This window comes from Epinephelus lanceolatus, chromosome 15, assembly GCF_041903045.1.
Source record: "Epinephelus lanceolatus isolate andai-2023 chromosome 15, ASM4190304v1, whole genome shotgun sequence".
NCBI lineage: Eukaryota > Metazoa > Chordata > Actinopteri > Perciformes > Serranidae > Epinephelus > Epinephelus lanceolatus.
This window is the reverse complement of record NC_135748.1, coordinates 17,153,413-17,175,942: the sequence shown is the minus strand read 5'-3', so window position 1 is coordinate 17,175,942 and position 22,530 is coordinate 17,153,413. Positions and strand designations below refer to the sequence as shown.

General features: G+C 42.1%; 1 protein-coding gene across 4 annotated transcripts in view; it reads right to left on the bottom strand.

Moving 5' to 3' along the window:
* Window positions 1-434: 434 nt before the first annotated feature.
* Window positions 435-22,530, bottom strand: part of col12a1a (collagen, type XII, alpha 1a) — a 60,243-nt gene continuing 38,147 nt past the window's right edge. For 3 of the 4 annotated variants that reach the window (XM_033641905.2, XM_033641906.2, XM_033641908.2), the window contains 29 exons: window positions 22,256-22,385; window positions 21,521-21,640; window positions 21,281-21,427; window positions 21,021-21,137; window positions 20,767-20,919; window positions 20,538-20,612; window positions 20,297-20,436; window positions 19,282-19,405; window positions 19,031-19,174; window positions 18,602-18,766; window positions 18,338-18,376; window positions 18,059-18,197; window positions 17,248-17,390; window positions 16,650-16,759; window positions 11,327-11,485; window positions 10,969-11,046; window positions 9,962-10,048; window positions 9,474-9,527; window positions 8,966-9,061; window positions 8,570-8,623; window positions 7,520-7,573; window positions 7,141-7,194; window positions 6,520-6,591; window positions 6,398-6,433; window positions 6,235-6,301; window positions 5,956-6,138; window positions 4,921-4,998; window positions 3,586-3,756; window positions 435-1,343 (listed from right to left, as the gene is read on the bottom strand). In XM_033641905.2, coding sequence (XP_033497796.2) covers window positions 1,195-1,343; window positions 3,586-3,756; window positions 4,921-4,998; window positions 5,956-6,138; window positions 6,235-6,301; window positions 6,398-6,433; window positions 6,520-6,591; window positions 7,141-7,194; window positions 7,520-7,573; window positions 8,570-8,623; window positions 8,966-9,061; window positions 9,474-9,527; window positions 9,962-10,048; window positions 10,969-11,046; window positions 11,327-11,485; window positions 16,650-16,759; window positions 17,248-17,390; window positions 18,059-18,197; window positions 18,338-18,376; window positions 18,602-18,766; window positions 19,031-19,174; window positions 19,282-19,405; window positions 20,297-20,436; window positions 20,538-20,612; window positions 20,767-20,919; window positions 21,021-21,137; window positions 21,281-21,427; window positions 21,521-21,640; window positions 22,256-22,385 — 3,138 coding nt within the window. In that variant the 3' untranslated portion in view covers window positions 435-1,194. Of the gene's footprint in view, window positions 2,263-3,585; window positions 3,757-4,920; window positions 4,999-5,955; window positions 6,139-6,234; window positions 6,302-6,397; window positions 6,434-6,519; window positions 6,592-7,140; window positions 7,195-7,519; window positions 7,574-8,569; window positions 8,624-8,965; window positions 9,062-9,473; window positions 9,528-9,961; window positions 10,049-10,968; window positions 11,047-11,326; window positions 11,486-16,649; window positions 16,760-17,247; window positions 17,391-18,058; window positions 18,198-18,337; window positions 18,377-18,601; window positions 18,767-19,030; window positions 19,175-19,281; window positions 19,406-20,296; window positions 20,437-20,537; window positions 20,613-20,766; window positions 20,920-21,020; window positions 21,138-21,280; window positions 21,428-21,520; window positions 21,641-22,255; window positions 22,386-22,530 lie in introns of all 4 variants that reach the window. The other variant, XM_033641907.2, reaches the window with a different exon arrangement.

The following is a 22,530-nucleotide window of genomic DNA, read 5'->3' as shown; positions in this document are numbered from 1 at the left end:
ATGAGTTTTTCCAGCGGCTATCTGCCCAATCTCATTTGCATTGCTTCCTCATGGAAGTCTATGTGTAATCATTACAACCTGATAGGACGATAGCCAACTGGGTGCATGTAACAGACTGCGAAGCGGCTCACATGTTGGAAATGTTTGTTTTCACATGCTCTCCTTTCTCTTCTTGTTGCCCTGACATGAGCTGACATTCTGGACGGTGCAAAATATCTTTAGCTGTCCAAATAAAGGTTCAACCTTCAAAGCGTATTTTTTACGGCCAAATGTTGGGAAGAAACAGTTTCAAGATCAAATGAACTCTGTTTCGTCTGGAGGTGTTTGGTATAAAAAGGGAGACGGTTGCGTGTTGAGGTGTCAGGCAATGTGCCGATACTGTGAGAAGATTTATAAGCAAAGGACAACAATGACTGGAGAGCTGAAACAAATGCTACATTTTCAGTAGTTTTATTGAAAAATGCCTCTTCTGTTTCAGAAATAAATAAGAAAATAAGGCTGTGTGGAATTCACAAAAATGTGCAGTTAAAACATGAGAAAAGCAATTCTATGTCCATAGTCTTGCAACCAAATCCAAACTGCATAGATAGAAAACAACAACTATATTCTGACTTAGAAATCCTCAGTAAATATACAACACAAACATGCAATTCCACCTTTGGTAACAAAACAAAATAAAATTTAACAAAAAAATGCTGGTTTGTTACAATAAGTCAGATTATCATTTGGTTTAAAGGCCTAACAAAAACATCACAATGAACAAATGTTTGGAGATCAAATTAACTGTCCTGTTTTTACCATTGGAGTATCTGAAACAGCTTTACAAAACAACATGGATAGTCTGAAAGTGTTTAAAAAACATACATACTGTACTTCCTTTGACATACTTTCTGCTGGTTTTCACATGATTAGTGCATTACACATTGGAGTCTGATAAACACTTGCAGTTATATTACAAGCAGACACTTAAAGGGAACACTTAGCAAGCACACAGGTTTGTAATGAACGAACATGAAGGTCTGTATTCATTTTGCTAAACTTTCTCATGTCAAAAAAATATATATGTTCAATATAGCCAGGGGTATCAAACCCATATAAGTACTAGTTTTGCTCGGAAAAAATCACTTCATCCTCACATGACGTGATCATGGCAGTTATTTTAATATAACACTTTCTGAGAACTCCTTATTGCAGCTATGACGCTAGTGTGTCTGTTTTGTCTTGTGGTAGTGATCTCTTTCCCCGTTGGTTTCGTGAGTAACCGGGCGATTGTATCGCCTCAAACTCTCCAGCTGGCTCCACAGGTAAAGACTCTACCACAGGTTCAGGCTGGAAGTTGTTGGCTAGAAAAATATTTGGGACGGCCAATCAAAAAAAAGGATTCCTTCTTACAACTTTTCACATGCACAATTTAAATTATATTGCACTTTGGAATTCCAAAAAACAAAAAAAATGCCTTGTGTCAAACTATTGCTTCCTAAAGTACCATAAAAGCTAAATAAAAAACTGTTCCAAATGCTGCAATGACATTTACAATTTAAATCCTGCAAGCTATTGGATAATAAGACGTAGTAAAATAACCAGCTCATACTACTAAGAACACATGGAAATGGCAGGAGAGCAACATTTAGCACCGATTTGGCAAACGTACACAAAAAAAACACGATGATTAAAAGTACAAATGGAACATGCGTCAGTATGGACCAGAGCTGTCTAAGTCACGTAAGGCATCGTAAACAGAGGTTATGCTGGTGGTAAGTAAGCAGAGGGTTATGAGGCACAAGCTCAATACAGATGTTAACTTGATGTTTAGTGAAATGTCCTGGTTCATACAATCATTTACAAGGCACAACAATTAGTTTTATTTACACGTATCACCTCTACATTAACATTGCTTTCAGTTATGAATTCCCTTTTTGTTAGTAGTTGTTTTGGGTTGTATTTGTACATGCTCCTTCCTTCGTAGAAATGCTCAGTCTCTGTTTTTATTTTATTTTATTTTTCCCAGTGGGTTGTGCTTCAAGATGCAAACAGGCCAGCAGGTTGCCATCACTGTAGCTTGTAGCTGTGAGATGATGTTAGTGCCAGTCCGCTCCGTTCTGTGATTTTTTTTGGCTTTCGTAATGTTTGTGTTTAGTGTTCAATAGTTATGTCCATTGGTGATTATCCTTACATGCCCCATAGCAAATGGGCAAACATCTCAGAAACAGGACTTCAAAGTGTAAGCGGCACAGGTAACTTAGAGCGTTTACTATGCCATACCTGCAAACAGTTCAAAGAGGGTGTGAGTATTCTCTGTGGGACAAATTCATAAGCATCTCATTTGATTTAATGTCAGTCATCATACACCATACGCTACAATGCTTTACATGCCAGTTTTAAAATTGTACATCAAATGTATGGAGGTATTGGAATATATTTGCTCCTAACCAATCGTTCACAAAACCCCTCCCCTAAACAGCAATTGTCCAATCCTGAAGAGTTTGGAATGGTGGTGTCTTATTTTAGCCTTACCAAACCACAAATACAACAGTAAAACTGTAAGGGATAGATTCAACAGTATGTGTATGTTCTTTAATGTAAGCTAATGGAAATGTTAGCATGCTTAGCAAACTAGCTTACTAACTACAGTGGCAGTAGAGTACCCATCTGTGAATGCTAATGGTTAATCCCCACAGAAAGCGTTTTCAAGGTCTGTCACTCGTGCGTGTCACAGAGCAGATATGCTTTGTTTTTAACATTTGCTTATGCTTGTATGCTTCAAGTCTATTTTTGTCACATTTATTGGAACATCATCTGCATAGAAAGCTGTTTAAAACACATATATCCCGCTGTACATGTTTGCTGATCTTATTAACCGTATCTCCATGATTGATCAAAGCTCCCACCCTGTCTGTGAGCTCGCCTGTTTCATCGGCAATTTCCCCTCACTCTCTACGGTGGGCGAGGAAATTAAATCTATAAGTCAATACGTAAAAATCACTGCTGATTTCTTCCCACAGGGCCGACATGAAAACTATTTTGGTTCAGTAAAGTTCTGCTGTCAGCCTGGTGAAGGCAGCAGATTAGCCAGCTGCTGTCCTCTCAGCTCCCCAGGAGCTACTGCTGACAGATGGCAGTGATGTTCAAACAGTGTTTATAGGAAATCAACACGAAAAAGTCAACCAGCGAAAGCATCTCGACCTAACATTAGCTTAATTAGCTAGCTAGCTACAGCGGTTAAAAGCTGTTGTCTACCTCTGTCTGAAATCAAAGACCTATTGTTTTAAGGATTATGAATAATTTTGATGGTTAGGTGACCAGTACCAGTTTAGACTGCAATATATTTCATGTGACAACACAAAGCTTGATAAGTGTTGCAGCATTAATCAGGTGGGGCTCCTTGAACGGTCAGTTGTACTTCGTCTTAAAATAAGTTAGAACAGTCTTGTTCAAAACTGCATACTCTGGAACATTTACATTCATACCTCCATACATTATCAAAGAAAGTAGTAGTGCACAAAGTTGCAAATGTAATTAGTCTGCATACACTTAGTCTTTGATCTAATGTAGTACCATGCAGGACCTAGGCAGTGTTGAGTGTACCTGTATATCCTTGTCCATTGTAAGGAATGCCAACACACTGAGAGGAGTCGCAATATCCAGGGGGTCCTGGTGGTCCCCTCACGCCTGGAGTACCTTGACGACCTGGAGGGCCACGAGGCCCAGCGGAGCCAGAAGCACCTGGGGGTCCTGTTCTCGACTCTCCTGGTGGCCCTGCGAAGGGGAAAGAGAAGGTGAGTAAGTTTGAAAAGTCTCCGGAGCTCAGCACAAAAAACCCACTGACATCATGCATAAATCTTCAGTGGGAATGGAAGGGGTAACACTGGGCTGCTGCACTGTAATTTGAATTTTTCAACGGCTCAATTAAAAAGCTTGACCAAGAAAGAAAAAAGTCTGAGGCTGTGTGGAGTAACCCTCCCCTCCTCCCCCCTGCCCCGTCTGTCTAGACGGTAAAACTCAGGATGGAATTTTCCCCCTCTCTCTTTTTCTCTTCCTTAAGTGAGCCCATGTGTTGTCAATGAGGCCACCAAAGAAAGCTCATTGTACAACAATCAGATTCACACACACACACACACACACACACACACACACACAAACAAAGTGAATCATCAGTGTGGACTTCCTCTCACTGGTCGTCAGTTGTTTCTCACTTCATTCACAGAAACATACATGTCAGTGTTTGGTGTTGTGGGGTTGACATCAATCGAAGGTTTCTGCTGTTTTGCAATAGCTTCCCCAGGGAAAGCAAACCGTCTGGCTCTTAGAGAAAACATTCTGGATATCAGTCGCAACTGATGGCCTTTATCAAACTGACAAATCAGCCTAATAACATTATTATTTGTTTATAAAGCTGCATCATGACCTTGACTGAAGACTGTCTGGAGATCGTTTAAACTCTAGACACAGAAATTCTCTCCTTAATGATGAACATAAATGCCGTTCACAACTGTATAATATTTTATAATGTGCACAGTGTTTAGATAAGCTCAGTATACACGAGACATAAATCAGTTAGAAAGGAAAGAATTGGGAATATGTTGGGTTCCCTCCAAAGAATTTATGCACTACAGCTGCCCAAATGAAGGTGCACGAGACATACTGTATATACTGTTAGTAAATTTTGGCCTCTGGTTGGAAAGTGTCATTTTAATTGGACTAACGGGAGTACTGTGTCTGAGGAAAGTCCACAAAAAGGTGAAAAGCTGCCACTGAAACAGTGTTTTAGTGTAAAGATAAAGTTTGGTGACCAACTTTCCGTCTGCTGGAGAACAATGCTCCACACATCATGTGGTTGCTTTTGTTTCTCGCCTCATTGTGATGGGACATTCAACCAACACAAGTTATTTCAACCAGGAAATTGAGAACCATCTGTGTTACCTGGGGGCCCATTTGGACCTCTTTGTCCTCTGATGCCATTTCCTGGAGATCCTCTCTCTCCCTTCTCTCCTGGCAAACCTACATAAACCAGAGAAAAGAGGAAAAACACTTTCACACCAATAAAACATGTTTTCGGAAAACTAACCAATATCTGGAAATGAGTAGAAATCTAAAGGGCATGTGTGGAACATGAGGAGTTTCAGGACTGAGGAGTATTTTTTAATGCTAACTTGAATAATGTGAAGACAACACAAGGTAATACAGTTACAGTGTACTTCCACCCATGTTGGATGAACTGTCTACAGCGTACACCTCCATGACCTTAAAGGGATAGTTCACCCCAAAATCAAAAATACATATGAGTATTGGAGATGTAATCCGTAGAGAAGTCTGCCGTATCTCGAATATAATGGAACTAGATGGCAGTCAACTTGTGGTGCTTAAGGCACCAAAAAAACTCAACAGCAATGTCTCTTTCCAGAAATCATGACCCGGCTACTCAAGATAATCCACAGACCTTTTTGTGAGCAGTTTTGTGTGTGTGAAGTGTGCATCTACTGCTAACTCACCTAGCACCACTGAGCTAGCTAACATTACAGCTCAGCCAAGGAACACGCCATTAACGTTTACATCTAACACTGTCATGGCCATGAGCCTCTCGTCTATGAGTAGATGCACGCTTGCTTCTGCGCATTGATACACTTGGTGGGTGTAGTTTGGCAGGAAGAAAGTAGCTCCTACATGAAACTGCTCACAACAAGGTCTGTGAATTATCTTGAGTGACGGGATCACAATTTCTAGTTCCATTATATTGGAACAATGGCAGACGTCTCTATGGCTGATATCTCAAACACTCTGCAACTCATACTAAAACAATCTAGATTGATAAATAGCACTACAGGCAAGTGGAAAAATATTGATTTTGGGCTGAACTGTCCCTAAAAGTAATCAATAGCCCACCCTTTGTATTATTTCCCCCCTTGCTGCTTCATAACACTATCAAACATCCAGAAAAAAAGAGGAGAGATAAAGTACCTCTTTCTCCTTGATTTCCAGGCAAACCTGGGTTTCCAGGGAAACCAGTTCGACCAGGTTGTCCAGGTTCTCCGCGGGATCCCTGGTTGCCAGGAGGGCCAGGAGGACCAGCAGGCCCTGGAGAATTGCTACGATATCCAGAGGGAATCTGGTTGAGCATCATGTCAATCCTGCTCATCTGACCTGCAAGAGAAGAACAAAATCACACTTAGATCTGGATTGGATTGATGCTTTCATGACTTTAAAACTCAATTTAAGATTAAGAAAAGTTATGCTCACTGTTCACAAGCTGTTCACAAACTTGTCTGGCAATGGAGCGCATCATGCTCTGCGATGCAAAATCTCCCTGGAACACAAAGACATTTTCATGAAGAGATGGCATCGCTTCTCACATTTGGTGATGTATGACAATTGGTTTATGATCGTTCAACATAATACATACCCTCTCTCCCTTCTCTCCTTTAAGGCCATTAGGTCCCTGTTAACAAGAGCAACAGTGTTAGAACGACCTCTCCTAAACAATGTCATGTGACCATTATTTGTGTCCTGCTATTCAGTACATACTGGGTTTCCTGTGTCTCCTGGTTTTCCTGGTTTCCCAGTAATTCCTGGTACACCTGGATTTCCGGGGCTTCCCTGAAAACACAGAAAGAGTAGTGTTTATTTAAAATTACTGCACAGTAAACATAATTGCAACGTTTAACTCCTGCTCCCTGTAAACGCTTGTATAAAGAGCTTTAAGTTGAGATCTACTCATTGACATCTGCAGTGGGGGGGCGTGTAGCACGAGCTGCCAAAACACTAAAGAGGAGATGGAAACACTTGTGCCCCAACAGCCAACTGGGATAGGAAGCACACACACATACACACCAGCCACGAGGCACTGCTAATGGGCCTTGGAGCACTCAGGATGGTATAGTGCATGTGAATTCTATACTGGCATGTTGCCTGTTGGCATAATGGCTGAATTAAGTAGATTCAGACCTTCCCCAAACCACAGATGAAGATAACAAGATGCATCCACCATCCTTGTCACAGTGGAGAGGCCTACAGACTACAGTCTGCTTTTTTTATTTGCTGTTCCAGCAAAGTGAAAGTGCAGATATATCAGGAAGGAAAGCACGCTCCAACCAATATTTACTTGGTTCTTTTCTGCACAACACAACGACACAAGCACGCACTCACCATGGGCCCTGGTGGGCCTCTGGGTCCAGATGGTCCCTCCTTTCCTGGTGGCCCCTATGTAGAAACAACATACAATCACACACGGGTTACAACACACTGGGGACCCCATTCATGCAATACATCAGTGTCATGACTTTATATTGGGTTCAGCTTTGAGTCTTTCTTTTTAAATCATATTTACAAGTTAGTGGCTCAATTATGTTGGCTGACGCAAGTGAGAACATGCAGCGCGACTGCAGAAACTACCCAACGGTCCTTCTGTACACGCAGAGCTGAGTGGGTGATCACAGTGAAAACATGCGCTTAACTAAGTGTTGGATCCATTTGTAGGCTTTGAAACACAGTGTGTACACAAAGCAGGCCTGGAGGTAGAACTTACCCGCGCTCCGCTTGGTCCAACGGGGCCCAGAGGACCACGTGGCCCGGGAGAACCCTGGGAAAAAAAGCAGACACACTTAATCAAATGCTAATGATCAGGAACAACACATTTATACAGCTCCCTAATGCCTTCGTTGAACTAGAATTTACAGCAAAAAAAATCCTGCGGTTTCCCAGTTCTTCAGCCAAAGATAATATATCATCTTGTTACTAAAAAACTGGAACAATTTCTCTCTTGTCTGTTGACACATGATGTCTACCAGAAATGTGAATAGACAGTCCTGTTATAATAAGCTTTACTGTGTGAAGACAATGCTGCCAACAAGCTCTGAAGATCATAGAATGGGACTTTCTCCCATGTCTAAAGTGGCTTATTCACAGGCCAGAATAACCAGTGGTGATGTTCTCTCCAGCTGAATGGTGGGAGTTGGCTGACTGACCTCAGCTGGATAAATGAAGCTTGCTTGGCCAAGAAATGGCTACTTAATGCCAGCCAACTCAAAAATGCCCTTTCACCAAAAAAAGTTCCCCTGCAATGTGAAATTGGTTTAGCTCAAATTCATATCTGCCTTTGACTTGATAAAGCAGCGATATCATAACGTCAAAGAACTTTGAACTCTGAATGTCGTGGCAATGGTAAGCCTGGTCTTATTTAACTTTCATTCTCATCCAAGACGTCCACACAATGACATCTACTGTAAGTCAAAGATGCTCAAACTTCAGACAGACTTAAGTCTTCACCAAGTCACGATCGTCTTCAATTACAAGCCTGGGGAAGAACATGTTCCATTCCCTATTTCCCCTTTGGTAACACGAGTCTGCGCTCCATAATAATTTAACTACATCACTGGCCTTCTACTGTTTGTCAATCAACAGGGCTGATTCGAGCGCGTGGGTCTCCCCTGAGGATGGCATGGTAAACCTCCCACTCTGAGTGTGGTTTCAATCTCAGCATGTGGACCGAATCCAGGCTCCAGTAGCAACACTGCTCTCTACGGATAGTCTCCTGTTTCCTGTTCATAAACCACAAAATGAGAGGGGGAGTACTTACTTGCAGGCCAGACAGGCCCGGGTCTCCAGGATCTCCCTTTGGTCCCGGGCGACCCTGAACGTGGAAGAGGAAGAAAAGAGAGGTTTGCACGAAGCTTTTGTCTTTGCTTTATCCTTTTTTAGTCTGTAATTTTGATTGACTTTATGTTTTGACAAGAACATCTGCACGTAAGAAAATAAAGTAGCAGTCTAGTTGGACAGAAGCAGAGGGGAGTGTGATGTGTTTTGCTGTAAATCTCACTCAGTGGGGGATGAGATGACGAGCAAACTGCACTTTCATATCATCACAAGCACTAACCATTAGTGATAGTGTGTGTCATACACATTACACTCCATCTACCACTAATACGTCAATATGTCTTCCCTGGCTGGACTTGTGTAGTGTAGGTTAACTTACAGGTTCTCCGGGTAGAGACAGTCCGTTAGGGCCCTGTGGACCTGGTGGTCCCATTGTGCCTGGGAGTCCCATGTCACCGCGTGGACCCATTGGACCCTACAGCATTACAAAGGCAAAAGGCAAAGATGTTTCATAGCCACACTCTTATAAAAGAACGACGATAATCTGATTTCTTATTGCATATACATAGAACATTAACAGCGACAGTGGAAACTGGCCTTTAAATCAAGTTTGAGGTAAAATATACGATCGATAACTGAATTCAGATGTGAGCAACTTGCTTTGTCTCATGGTGCAATCTAACGTAAGACTGTAGCAGAGCGATAATAGCTTCTAAAAATACAGTGGCAGCGCGAAGTGTGTGGATTTATAATCATTGATAATGTCTGCAAGCTTCAGCAGCTATGAACTGGCCCCATTTATTAAGTTAGAGTAAGAAGAGTTACACATCAAAAGCCTGTAAAAAACTATTTATCATTTGCTCAGCGTGTTGTAAGGTGTTACTCACAGGTTTGCCAGATTCTCCTCGATCTCCTCGTGGACCCTTAGAACCTGGGCTACCCTGGAAAAGCGAGGAGCCACAAACGCAGAGTGAGTGTAACAACAGGAGCACATTCCAAAATCCCTAAAACCCCAAGCCCTACCAAATCCTCACAGGAGCTTAGTGAGGTTACCAAGCACACATATTCCAGACGTCTCCTCGAGACTTTTTTACTGTTGTTTTTCCGACAGGCATTTATCTTTTGACACTTCTTCCTGAGCCCACATTTTACTGCATGCCACTAGTCTCATCCTCAACTGCTCTTTTCCAAAGGAAAACAAAATACCGTTCCTGATTTGAAGGACATCCTCAGTCTACTGAAGTTCAAACAGTACGTCAAGTAGCTTATTATAGCTGTACAGTCATTATAATACTAGCAGAGAATCGTATGGCTTTATCATCATCATCACAACATAACAGGCAGAGGTAAGGGATGATCGTGGGCGAGTCTTTACCGAAGGTCCAGGAGGCCCCTGAGGGCCAATACTGTCCTGTGTGCATGTGCAGGAGTGGGGAAGGGATGGGCACTTGGCCTCGTCTCTCTGAAAAGGAAGACAGAAGGTGAAGAAATTAGAAAAGAGACTTAAACATCCATGTACACTTCAGAAGAGTTTTCTTATAGTTCATTTCACACCAACCCATTAATAATTGAGACCATGTCCTGGCAATCGACATAATACAAGGGTAACAGAGAAAATCCTTGATGTAATGTTGTGACGGCATCCTGGCAAAATGCGGTTTTGACTTTGCTTGGAGTTTAAGAAGAAGAGACAGTTTAGAAACCCAGCAAAGGTCACGATGGAACAGTGGCTCATGCACAGTCAGCATGAGGCTTTAGGACCAGATGCTCGCTGACAGCTGCAAACTTTATCCACATTTTAGGAAGTGAGTCTTTGACATAATGAGTTATATAACACTGCAGTCATTGAAGTGATGTATTAATATCTCATGGAAATTATAGATGAATGACTCGTAATTGGATAAATGTGCATGCATCCGGTATTTACCATACTGAATCAAAATAAATGTCACTGACTGTCTACTGCTCTGCGATCTAAAGGGGCACTTGTTTTTATGTAATTGGGAGATCAAACTGGCAACAGTCCGATTAGCACAATTACACAGGATACAAGGTTCTATTCAGCTCAGCTGAGGCACTCTCTTTTTACACTGCGGTCTAGTTATCAGCCTTACATTTAGCCTAATGGCCACATATCAGCATACGTAAACCTCTGAGAAGGTTTGCATGCACACAGTTTATACAGTAATACAATGGTTCTTCTATTATTGATTCTAAAAACCAACAAAGTTCAGGATTTATGGTCTTTTCAACTACAATTAGTCGGCCATGTGCATCAAAACATGAAACAAATCTGCCAAAATATCTTTCTAATGCATCTACAGATGGGACTTTTTACTTGACTTTGTTGCTTAATTGTTCAAAAATGACACTTGTCCTTACTGTGGCAGGCAGGTCGCAGCATTTGTCTCGGCTGACCCAGCTCAAGCTGCAGATAATATCGAACATCTGGAGCTGGAACTACACAACAGGAGAGGGGAAAAACATTGAAAGGTGTTAGAAATGGCTGCCATTCTTGATAAAAATACACACTGTTGAAAACAGAATACCAATGAGTCCTTCAGAGAAATCAAAAGATGCAGCTTTCATCCCTCCAGCCATCACTGGCAGTTAAAATTTAATTGTGCATCTACGCACAAGAGGATTTGGATAATCATTCTTTGGAAAGTTGTGAGATGCTTTTCCAAACGTGCTTTAACAAGTTTGCATTTTTCACATATTTTTTTTTTCTTTCACTTACTGTCGCAGACTGCCTCCTTCCGCCTCCAGACTTGGACAACTTGCCGAGCACTTCATTGCCTTCCAGTGTGATGTTGTTGGCCTCCTTGATGGGCTTCTCTGCCACCTCCTTGCAGTCCAGGTTGAGCTTGACTTTCTCTGGAGAGATGCTGATGTGGAGCTGCAGCAGGGAGAGGATGGAGAGAGGGCACCATTAACAAAACATTCTTGTCTTCTCAGTACTTCACAGCTGCCAGCTTTGTTGTAACACAATTACTTGGCAATGAGTACTAAGAACACTGGAGCTTTTTGAAAAGCTGGGTTTGGCATTATTTGTATTTGGAAGGGGCATGATTGCCCTTTTAAAGAGAAGGGAAATTCTTTAAGAAAAGTGCAACCATAAGGCCAGGAACAACTTCACTGAACCTCTTTAAACCATGTTGTCTGAAGCTTATAAAGACGCTGATACTGTATTCCACATAATTGCTAGATTGAGTGAATTGTTTAGTCTTTGCAGAGCCATGGTAAGTATAGTTTCTGATATCACCCCAGTGGTTACTGATTTGGCATTGGACTGCTGTTTGATGCCTCTACAGATGAATGGACCATTAAAAAAAGGAAATATACAACAGTTGCTGTGTCTATGTGGCTTTAAAGCTGCACTCGGTGATTGTATAACAACAAAGAATGACAAAGTGCCAGGTTTTTAAGTTTTCTGTCCAGAGAACCCTGCTCCACATCTTGAAGCAATATCATTTGCGGTGTGCCATCAAACGTCCTACACTTTCCATACTTTTCCCTCACTGTTGCAAATTTTCCCCTGCTCAACAGTCAGACAAGCTTTCTTTATGTCAGGAAAAGCAAGCTACCATTTCTTTCTACAAAACCATAGCGACCACAGACTAGGGCCATAGCTCTTGGCAACCAATCACAAAATTACAGATGACTTCCTTGGCAACACAACAAACTATCTGGTGGACCACAAAGAGAGAGGGGTGTCGTTTATCCCAGGGTCCTCGCATGAATATATATTATACCATGATGCTGCTGAGGGCTTACCAAAACAGCTTTGGATTATATACTGGGATGGCAGATAATGAGCATGTATATATTACCTCACTGACCAATAAGTAAACACACTAAAAAAACCCTGGAAAATCAGGCTTCAGAAGAACTAGCTTTCTAGTGACCACTGCTACCCTCAGCTGATGGTACTTGTTGCTGAGTGATCTGGTCCTACTGCAGTGAAGTGTTGACAGATGAACAACTTTCATTCATCAATTGTTAACACAGGAGGTTTCACTGTTCTCCGCTGTGTCAACACATAGTCCATATGGTAAGATTTCAGGCTGACACCGTCCCTGCTCCAATGCACTTGACATATTTCCATGATTGCTATCAGATTCGATTTTATTGTTCTTGGCTCTCTCCTGACCGTTTCCTCGTTTACATAATCTTGAGCTGTAATTTCATGCATGCACTAATAATTAGGTGTGAGTCTTCTCTATAAAACTGCATCCAAGATTAAAATTGCTGTTATTGAGAGGAAGGGGAAATACATGATCAGTGTGAATCTTCTTTAGATTCTGTGTTTCAATGCAAACAGTTCTGTGACTGATCATGAAATCCCCAGTTGGGCTGATCGTTTTCATTGTGTCATTCTGGATGCAAGGCTCCCATGTCTGATCTGACACCTGCGAACAGACAAGGCACTGTGGATTTCTTAGGTAAGAGAAGTTAATACATAATTTCCTGTATTTTTTCCTTTGTAGTGTCAGTAAGTCTACTTCCCCAGCTCACAGAAAGAAGACGTCTTCGTGTCTGAAAGAAAGTCCTCACAATGTAGCACAATGAGTGCAGTCAGAGGACAATTTGGCAAAAAATCTCCCTCTCTGTCTTAATGAGTGTATGCGTACCTTGGCACAACCTTCCCAACAAAGTCCCTGAAAGGAAAGTATGAAAGACTGGGTTCAAGACTTCTCAAAGAACAATAAGGTTTGTGTTTTTCAGCATGGAGGCAAACTACAGTGCACTGTTGAGTGACTACAGCTACCAGTGTAACCCTGAAGACACGACGAGTCACTACGGCTTATGGAAAATGTCTTCCTCACTTCCGTTTACAGGAAAGCTCCCTCTATGGGCTCCCACCCTCCGAGTGTGGGAGGGGATTCCCCAGTGGGCTAGTGAGTGGCTAGCATCTGCTATAGTCATCTCTGAGAGCTTTCCCACATGTTCTATTAGCGGTAGACCACGACCTCTCCGGCCTGGGTAACTCTTTATTAACTAGCATGAGAAGAAAAGCCAAATCTGTAAGCACTCTGTGACCCAGCACTGTGGCATGAAAGAATCAAGGTTTGTGTCAAAAGTCCTCCAGAATCAGCTCAGAGCCCAGAAAAGCCATGATTTAAGATACCTAACATGCAATAATAAAACCCTAGTATTGCTCACACTATGTGAAGATGTCCTCAAATGGTTGGCAATAGCACTAAAAATTATAGTACTAGATTAATAGATTATTAGATACTGGATTATTAGATTATGTGATTTGCGGGAAAATGATATCCGCAGCAATTTTGATAGTAGATTTAAATAATTTCTTAAGCAAAATGTCAAAATTTCACTGGTTCCAGCTTCTCAAATGTAAATATTTTTCCTGTTTTTTAGTCTTCTATGGTGATGTATGATAATGTATGGGGGTAGGTGAAAAGAGCAATATAAACTAAATTAGACTAAATAAAACAAACAGAAAAACAAAAAATAACCAGGTATAATAGTATTTTTGCTGTTTTAGATGTCTGTAGATAACCTTTACATGAATAATGCTATATATAATATATGTATATATATATATATATATATATATATATATATATATATATATATATATATACATATATATATATATATATATATATGTATATAATGATAATGTACCAAATGTCTTTTTATTTTGGACTGTTGATTGGACAAAACAAGACATTTGAAGATGGGCTTTGTATTGGGCCTCTTTGACATTTAATACACTAAATAATAAATCAATTAATTTAGGAAATAATCTGTAGATTAATCAGAAATTAGCATAATCCTTATTTGAAGCTCTACATCGTTAGCCTGAAACTTAAAGGTCAACATGTGAGTTTATTGGGTTTAGTTTTGTTTATCTTCACACTTGGACAATAAGCCCAACTGCCATTTGTGACAACCCTCATCTTTGGTCACTCTGGTTTCAGCACACACACACACACACACACACACACATACATTTTATTACAGAGGTCACTCTGTCTGTAATAGCCACGGACCAAGTATTGGGAAACCACTGACAACATGTAAACACACACTGCCACAGCTGTAGGCAGTGGCACTTACTCAGCAGACCAGCAAATAAGCAGCTAGGTAAACCACTGCAGACTCGCCAGCTCATGGAACAACAACTACTGCACCACAAACTAGCCACCCAGTGTACATTCAGACTACAGTCTCCACCACGGCCACAGACTAAGAGAACACACACACACATACACACACACACAAATCAGGCTGCTGTCCAACTAGACCAGCAGTGATGTCATTTACATCCACGTCCTGACCCAACATTTTCCAGGGTCCTATTCATTCATGAGGTTACCCAGCAATTAGTTGTGTAGATGCTAAATGGTCAAACAGAAAAGCCATTTACAGTAAACTCTGATCTGAAGGCCAATTTATCGCTGTCATCAGTTCCTTGGTTCAAATGACTGTACTTTGTAATATCAGGAAGTGGGCGAACTTTGATGTTGGATAAGAGCCTGGTCCATTGAAAAGGGTCATTCATTTTGATTACCTTAGAATTGGGGGAGGGGGTTCCTGTGTGCTAAATAAGGGCCATGCTGTCCTTGGGAACAAAGTGAATTCCAATTGGATGTGACTTTTAGTACATTGTTTTCCTTCAGTGATGAAACTAGCAACCCAAGTCATTCAAGGTTGATATGAAAATATACTGTCCTTCATTGTTACACTCTACACCCTACTGCGCTGGAACACAACAGATGATGTTTTATATTCGCTGCTGCTTTGAGTTGGACGATTTGATGTCTCTCTTTTACCTCTTGCTGTGGCTACAGGAGACTGCATACAGTGCTGCATAAATGCTGTTTATCACAGTTGTAAGCTTGGCATGGTGGCCTAATGTAGTGGTTTAACCACTGAGGAGAAACAGAGAGTTTGCAAAACAATAACACTATTGTGGGTGCTTATTTCAAGCTGGATGAGAGGTTTTGACAGATTGTTTGAAGAGCAGTTGATGTTAATGAATCTTTTAATAAGCGCTCCCTGAAGGGAGTTCAATCATATTTGTTTCATGAAAGACAGGGCAGCTGATGGCATGGATTAGTCTCAGACTCAAGAAAATGTATCACTTGGACAGCTGCAAACATCTGGATTCAAGTTTTTAATCTATTGCTTACAATGCGTGCTATTCTTGCCTCCACAACTGCTAAGTGTCCTCAGTCCATCTCTGCAGTCTACAGTTGTCTATTATTAGAGCTTCAGCAAAAAGTTTAAAAGGGAATTCTACCAATTTTACTCACAAAGTTCAGTTTACTCATCATGGTTGGTGCTTTGTAGCCTTTGAGAGTACTTGTATAATGTCGTCTGTGGCTCTGGGGGAGCTTTGTCAAATCTAAAAACATGACCCTGATGATGTCACTGGGGTTATCTCAGACTGGGCTTGACACCTCGATCCATCCCTTGACTGGTGCTACGGTTAGGAGCAGATTCATTGGGAATGCACTTAACAACTACCAGGATAGTCTCCAGTCTTGATGTGGTCAGACCTCCATGGTTAACTATAACAGTTTACACATTATTCTGGGTCGCCAAGGTATCACCATGTCCCTCCAACCTCTCTTTTAATTTACTCGTAGCCTCCACTACCCATTCATCAAATTAACTGCAAATGCTCTTAAAAAAACAAAGCTTAGTGTCAAATCATAAAAAAGGGCCCTGAGACCTTTCTGACAGCAGACCAACACTCTGTGATGGATAGCCGGGAACTTTTGACAGCTAACATGATACATCGACATGGCATTGGCTGCTTGTCAGATTTTTCATTAAAAATCCGCCAACTTAAATGAAGCAGAAAACTCACACAGAGACCTACTGTATGAAAATATTAAAAACCAATACATGTGAAATGAGGTGAAAAGAAAGAATATTCTGTATTTAAAAGGAGCTGAGCAGGATAATCAGCCCACAGGTGACCACAAAAGCTCCTCAGTCTGTCCTATTAAAGACAAATAAATAATAAATATCACCATGGGGTGAGCGCAGTACGCCTCTCTTTAAGAAGCATGCATTGTGTTTACCTTGTGGAAGCTTCCATGGAAAACCCGCTTCACTTGCTCCTCATTAAACGTGGCTTTCTGGATCTCTCCTCGGGTGTCCTTGTTGTAGAACGCAATTGTTTTGCTGGAAGCTGAAAAGAGAAGAGCCTTTGATGAATCCCTGACAGTGTGTTACGATGCGGTGGCACGCAAAGCACAGACAGGACTACAGAGAACACATGGCTGTTGAGAGCGCAGAGGGATGAAGGAGAAGGCCAGGAGGGATTAGGTCCATGCCCGTAATTATTTGCATGCATTTACCACGTGTCAGCACACATTTGTAAAAGATACTTATTTAAAAATGAAGGCTTTCTATTAGAGAATTAAAGAGTCGAGCAAAATCCAAAATCATAATGTAATTCAGAGCAGTGGTCGTATTTACTCTAACATACTTCCACTGCCTTATTTACTGTCTATTGTGTCTGACAAAGATTAATTAGCTTTGACTCTCTGTAAATTAGATAACAGAGAAAGAAAGCTGCTTGAGTTGTTAATGAAGAGTGGACAGCTGTGTATATGTTGGGTCAGGCTCAGAAGATTTCCCCTCCAGCTGAGGGACACGGCAGGATGGGAGGCTTACGATTGACGGTGACCCCGACCTCGGGGTTGTTGTTTTTGTCTGCAATCTGCCAGATATCAAAAGGTTCAGAGCCTGTGTCGGGCAGCAGGCGGAAGAGCAGGATGATGGTGTAGGATGGGGGAAGACCCTCCGGATGGATCTCCCTGTTAGTGTTGAAAACATACATCATGATGAGTCAGAGCTGTGTCCTCCCCACACTAGCACACCAAGATCATTTAATCCTGCCACAGTGATACAGCATCCAGTCCGTCACATCGGCTGCAGAACCTGTACATGATTGCCAGTTTTCCTCCCGGCCTTGCATAAATTGCCCACACATTGAAAGTATTTTCTGTCCCCTCTCTTTTGCTACAGTTGGAAGTGTTTCCACTTGCACGCATTATGGCAATGGCTGAGCCCACGCACACAAAGTATGCATCATTATAAACATATTAACAAAGAATGCTGAGGAGGTTTGGATACTCCCGCAGCTCTGCAGTTGCCTAACACCACTTAAATACAGCCTAATAAAGGGACAAAGCTGTTGACCCAGGGGTGATTTGTTTGCTCCAAGGTGGGAGGAGGGCCTTGACCCAGAATTTTTTAATTCTACGATCAATTTTTTGTTGCCCCTGCTAGCACTTCACCGCATTGTCAAAGGGCACTGGGGAAAGCCCTATGACTACAGAGGCATCATTATTAGTAATGACTGTGGGCTGGGCAGGATTATACTGCACAGGAGATAAGGCCAATAGGCTGGGAAAATGAACATAGTGAGACTCACACTGCCTCTGTTTGACTCATACAAACACTATTTAGCCACAGCTCTTACTTGGTGGGCTGGGTTAGGAAGGCATCCTTGTGCAGCCTGTAGGCAGTGTAGCTGTTGAAGGAGCCCGGCTCCATGGAGACACCGTTCATGCCAGCAAATGTCCGGTCTGTGATGTTGAAAGCCTCCAGCATCCTGAAGCCTGGGAGGGATAAAAATAGGAGAAATGGTGAGAGCATGGAAATAGAAGTCACGACACTTCCTGATTGTGTAGCATAATAGTTAATGCCAACAATCTCCGGAGGGATTAGTTAATGTGCAAGGTGTATGCTGTATGCTTACCAGGTGTTGTGAAGCCACTAATGTAGATCAGAGGGCAAGCTGAAACAGGACAAAAAGTTGTTGAGGGTTGGAAAAACAGATTAAGGAGAGTGATTCATGTCTGTTTGTACATTTCCTGGCAGCAGATCAGTTGAAATGTGCAGGAATGGGTGAGCTTCCTGTTACCTCTGCAGGTGCACTAATCAAGGTCAAGAGATTTTCCCCTTGTAATGCCGACATACTCAACTATAATGGTATTTCGTGATGTATTAATGTCTGTCTTACTGGAAGTGGCCGTTTCACAGATGAAGGTGATCAGGTTGTCCTGGATCTTGGCGAAAGCGTCATAGTCGTCCACCACAAACACATGTCTCTCACTGGGCTTGCTGCCGATAAGTCTCAACTCCGTCATGTCCACATCGGCCACTCCAACCACAAATACACTGTAGCCTGTGGGGGCAAAACACACACACACAAAACACAAAGAGCATTGTTAAGCTTCCAATAACCACAAACAGTTTTATCACAGCGGGGATTTTAACAAGAGTTTATTAAATCAGCCATAAAACTGCCGCTCTTATGCAGGAAATAGAAGTTTGGGAGCAAACGGGAATATGGATAATTCGTAACAGCTCTACAGCTACATACAGGGTGGACTGTGCATACACCGCAAACCAAAACACACATGACACTGATTAACAATTCCACATATACCAGAATGCTGCAGTTTTTCTGCACTCTTCTTGACGTCGTCCTGGGATCGTCCATCCGTGACCACCACCAGCACCTTCGGGACGTTCCTCCTCATGCCGCTGTCTGAGGTGAAGACTTTCTCATAGACGTGCTTCAGAGCAACGCCTGGATGAGGGAGGATGAGAAGCAAGGAGAGAGAATATTAAATCTGAAGAACTAATCTTCTCCAAAACAGTTTGTTTGCTAAGATGCCTCTGATGCCACAATTGTACCTGTCTTGGTGTTGCCTCCTCTGTAGCGCACATTCTGCAAAGCTGATATCACTATGCCCTTGTCGTGGTAGGTGTTCAGCTTGAACTCAGTCTTGGCGTCATCACTGTACTGCACAAATGAAACCTGTTCAAAGAGAACAAAAATGATGAGAGTAATAATGACTGATTATGAAACATATACATAGCAAAGACATTGGGGTTGGGTACAAAGCTCGGTGCTTTTGAGGGTACTGACCAAATTACGTCTACTGAGTACCGATTCACATTTCACATTACACATACACACATCTATTGCACGTCTGTCCATCCTGGAAGAGGGATCCCTCCTCAGTTGCTTCTCATCAGGTTTCTACCATTTTTTCCCCATTAAAGGATTTTTTTGGGGGGGATTTTTCGTCCAAGGACCGAGGGATGTCGTATGGCAAATTGTGATTTGTGATACAGGGCTTTACACATAAAATGGAATTAGTGCCAAATTTTGGTACCTGAGTGCACATCTGGGTGAGAATGCCAGGTTTAGATGAGGCACAAGTGGCGCAAAGTGCCCTGAAGCCGAAGTGGCTTCCCAGCGAGCCAAAACTATCGCTGCAGCATCAATCCACTGCAATAGCTTTGGTGTCTGTTATATCTTCTTTCCTTTAATACTTCAGTTAGACAAGAAGACACAGGTATACACATGCACACACATACACAAGCAGACAGACAGAGACAGACAATTAGCCCTATGTGTGAGTAGAAAAGAGCAGAGGAGCTGAACTGCTTTTTCAGCCTACTCCTGCAGCTTGTTAAAAAATTACATTTTTGTTATTACAGAGACAGTAAAGTACAGTAAAACAGGTTCTGTTGGATACAGGTAGCAAATTAAAGGTACAGGAACTGGTACCAGTATCAGCTCAAATGTGAATGGTACCCAACCCTCAAAGACATTTTTTCAAAACATTGCATGTGGTCAGTTTATCTTCAGAAAACATACAGAGAAACAAACATGAAAGACAGCACCAAGGTTTATGCTGACCTGCATGCCATTAGGGCTGATGACATCAAAGGCTCCAGTCATGCTTTTGACAAACTGGATGACTTTGATGAAGCTTTCATCTCCAATACTCCAGGAGCCATCAATGAGGAAGACCAGGTCTGCCTTGGCACCCTTGCACACTGTGACGCAAGTACAACAAAGTTAATGTAGAACCTAATTTCAGCTGAACAATAACAATTATTATTGAAGCATGCTTGATGCAAACATTAGTTCTCCTCACCATCTAGTGCAGGGGGGACTGTTGCAGGAGGAGGGGGAGTGGGAGGCTCGGTTGGCACCTCTGTTGGTTTGACCACTGCAGAACAAAACAGAAACACAAGCACAACATTTAGAGTGATGTACATGTAACCTAAAATAAATTTAAGGTTCCAGCAGCTCCAGCAGATCTAGTGTGTCCGTGCACTGTCCTCTCATACATTAACAAACGGGTTAAAAGGATGTCATCTTACACGTTGTCTCCTTTACACTGACTCCAGGTCCCTCCATGTTGGGGGTCTGGGCGAACACTACGGTGTTGTACAGAGTGTCAGGGGTCAAGCCATCAAAGCAGTGACTGCTCTCCGAGCCTCTGACAGTGATCTCCTGAGCTCCTCTCTTGGAGGCTAGAGGAAAGGAAAGAAAGACAGAAAGGAGAGAATCCAGATGAGACAGAATTCAATGTCTAATTAAATATTTTTAAAACATAGTTGAATAAAGCACTCACGATCAATAGGGTTAACTTTGAGTCTGTAGGATGTGGCTGCTCTGTGAGGGGTCCATCTGACGCAGTAGGAGTCATAGCCAACGTTGTAGGTGGTCAGGTCGGTCACGTTCAGGTACACTAAAGGGAAGGCAATATTCTTAGCACATGTTCTTTCACAACACTGATTTTGCAAGACAATGGACCTACAGTCACAGCTAGAATAATCCATTTAATTTTCATAAGATAAATCTGTCTAATAAATCAAAGCATTATTAGCTTACATGTGGTGCCTTGTCCAATGAGAGGCGCGCTGAGGCCTGTGTCATACTGTGCCAGCACCTGCAGGTCATAGGTGGTTCCAGGTTTCAGGTTAAGCAGTTGGTGGGAGGTCACGTCTCCAGCAAACACCTCCAAGGTCTCATCAGAGCCTGAAAGGAGACACAAATGTTACTTGATGAATAATAAAACACACATTTCCTCAGTAACTGACACCTTTTATCTCCATAACAACATGTCCATACCCTCAGGCTTGTAGATAATCTTGTATCCGTTGACCCTGGAGGGGGCGGGGTCCCAGGACACCCTGAAGCGGGTGTACCACTCATCAGACACACGAAGGTTCCTGGGGCCGAGCATACCCACTGTGGGAAACAAGCCGGGACGGCACAATCAACACGGGCTTCTTTTCATGGCAATGAGATAAAATTCCAGTGTATTCAGCGTTTTCAGCAAGGCAATTACTATATTATAGCTTATTGCTTATTATGGCTTTTGAATTATGGGTGATATATCTCAACGTGTGATTGAGGGGATGATAAATTCAACCACATCAGAGAAATTACATAAAAAAAAAATAATAAGCCGCCTGAAGGAGCGGAGTGGCATTACATTATGTAATAGGGCTTCTTTTGTTTGAAAGACAAAATGAGTCAAGACACCGGCCAGCACTGGAAGCATGAGATCTCCCTCACTGGAGAACAGCCAGTTTATAATTATCTGGCAAAGGCTCTGGGTGTGTTTGGCCTTCATGAAAAGTCAAGAATTTCACTTATTCCACTTTTGCTTCAACGATTCAGGATCCTAATCAATGGATCAGTCTGTTCAGATTTTCTGCTGTGGATTCCTCACTCTGGTGTGTGTGTGCAGCACTGTGTGATATCCTTAATACCTGTCAGTCAGTATGCTAAGTTTAATGTCCTTGAATGGTCTCTGCGTCAGTTGGAACACACAGTTTGCAGTGATTAAATAGTGTGTACCTGTGCGTCCATCTCCTTCCAGCTGTCCTCCTGGTCCGTCAGCATATATGGCAGTCACTTTGATGTTATAAGGAGTGTCTGGATCCAGGTTCTGCAGGATCACATTGTTTCTGTTTCCTGGTACTACGGTCTATGAGACATCACATAAAGAAAAGGATTAATACAAGAACAAATGAAGAGCATATTAGAGATACATTTGTATGAATATCTCAGATCAGTGAGAGCTGCTCTACAATTTAGGATCGAGGGCAAACACTGAATAGTTGCCACTCTAG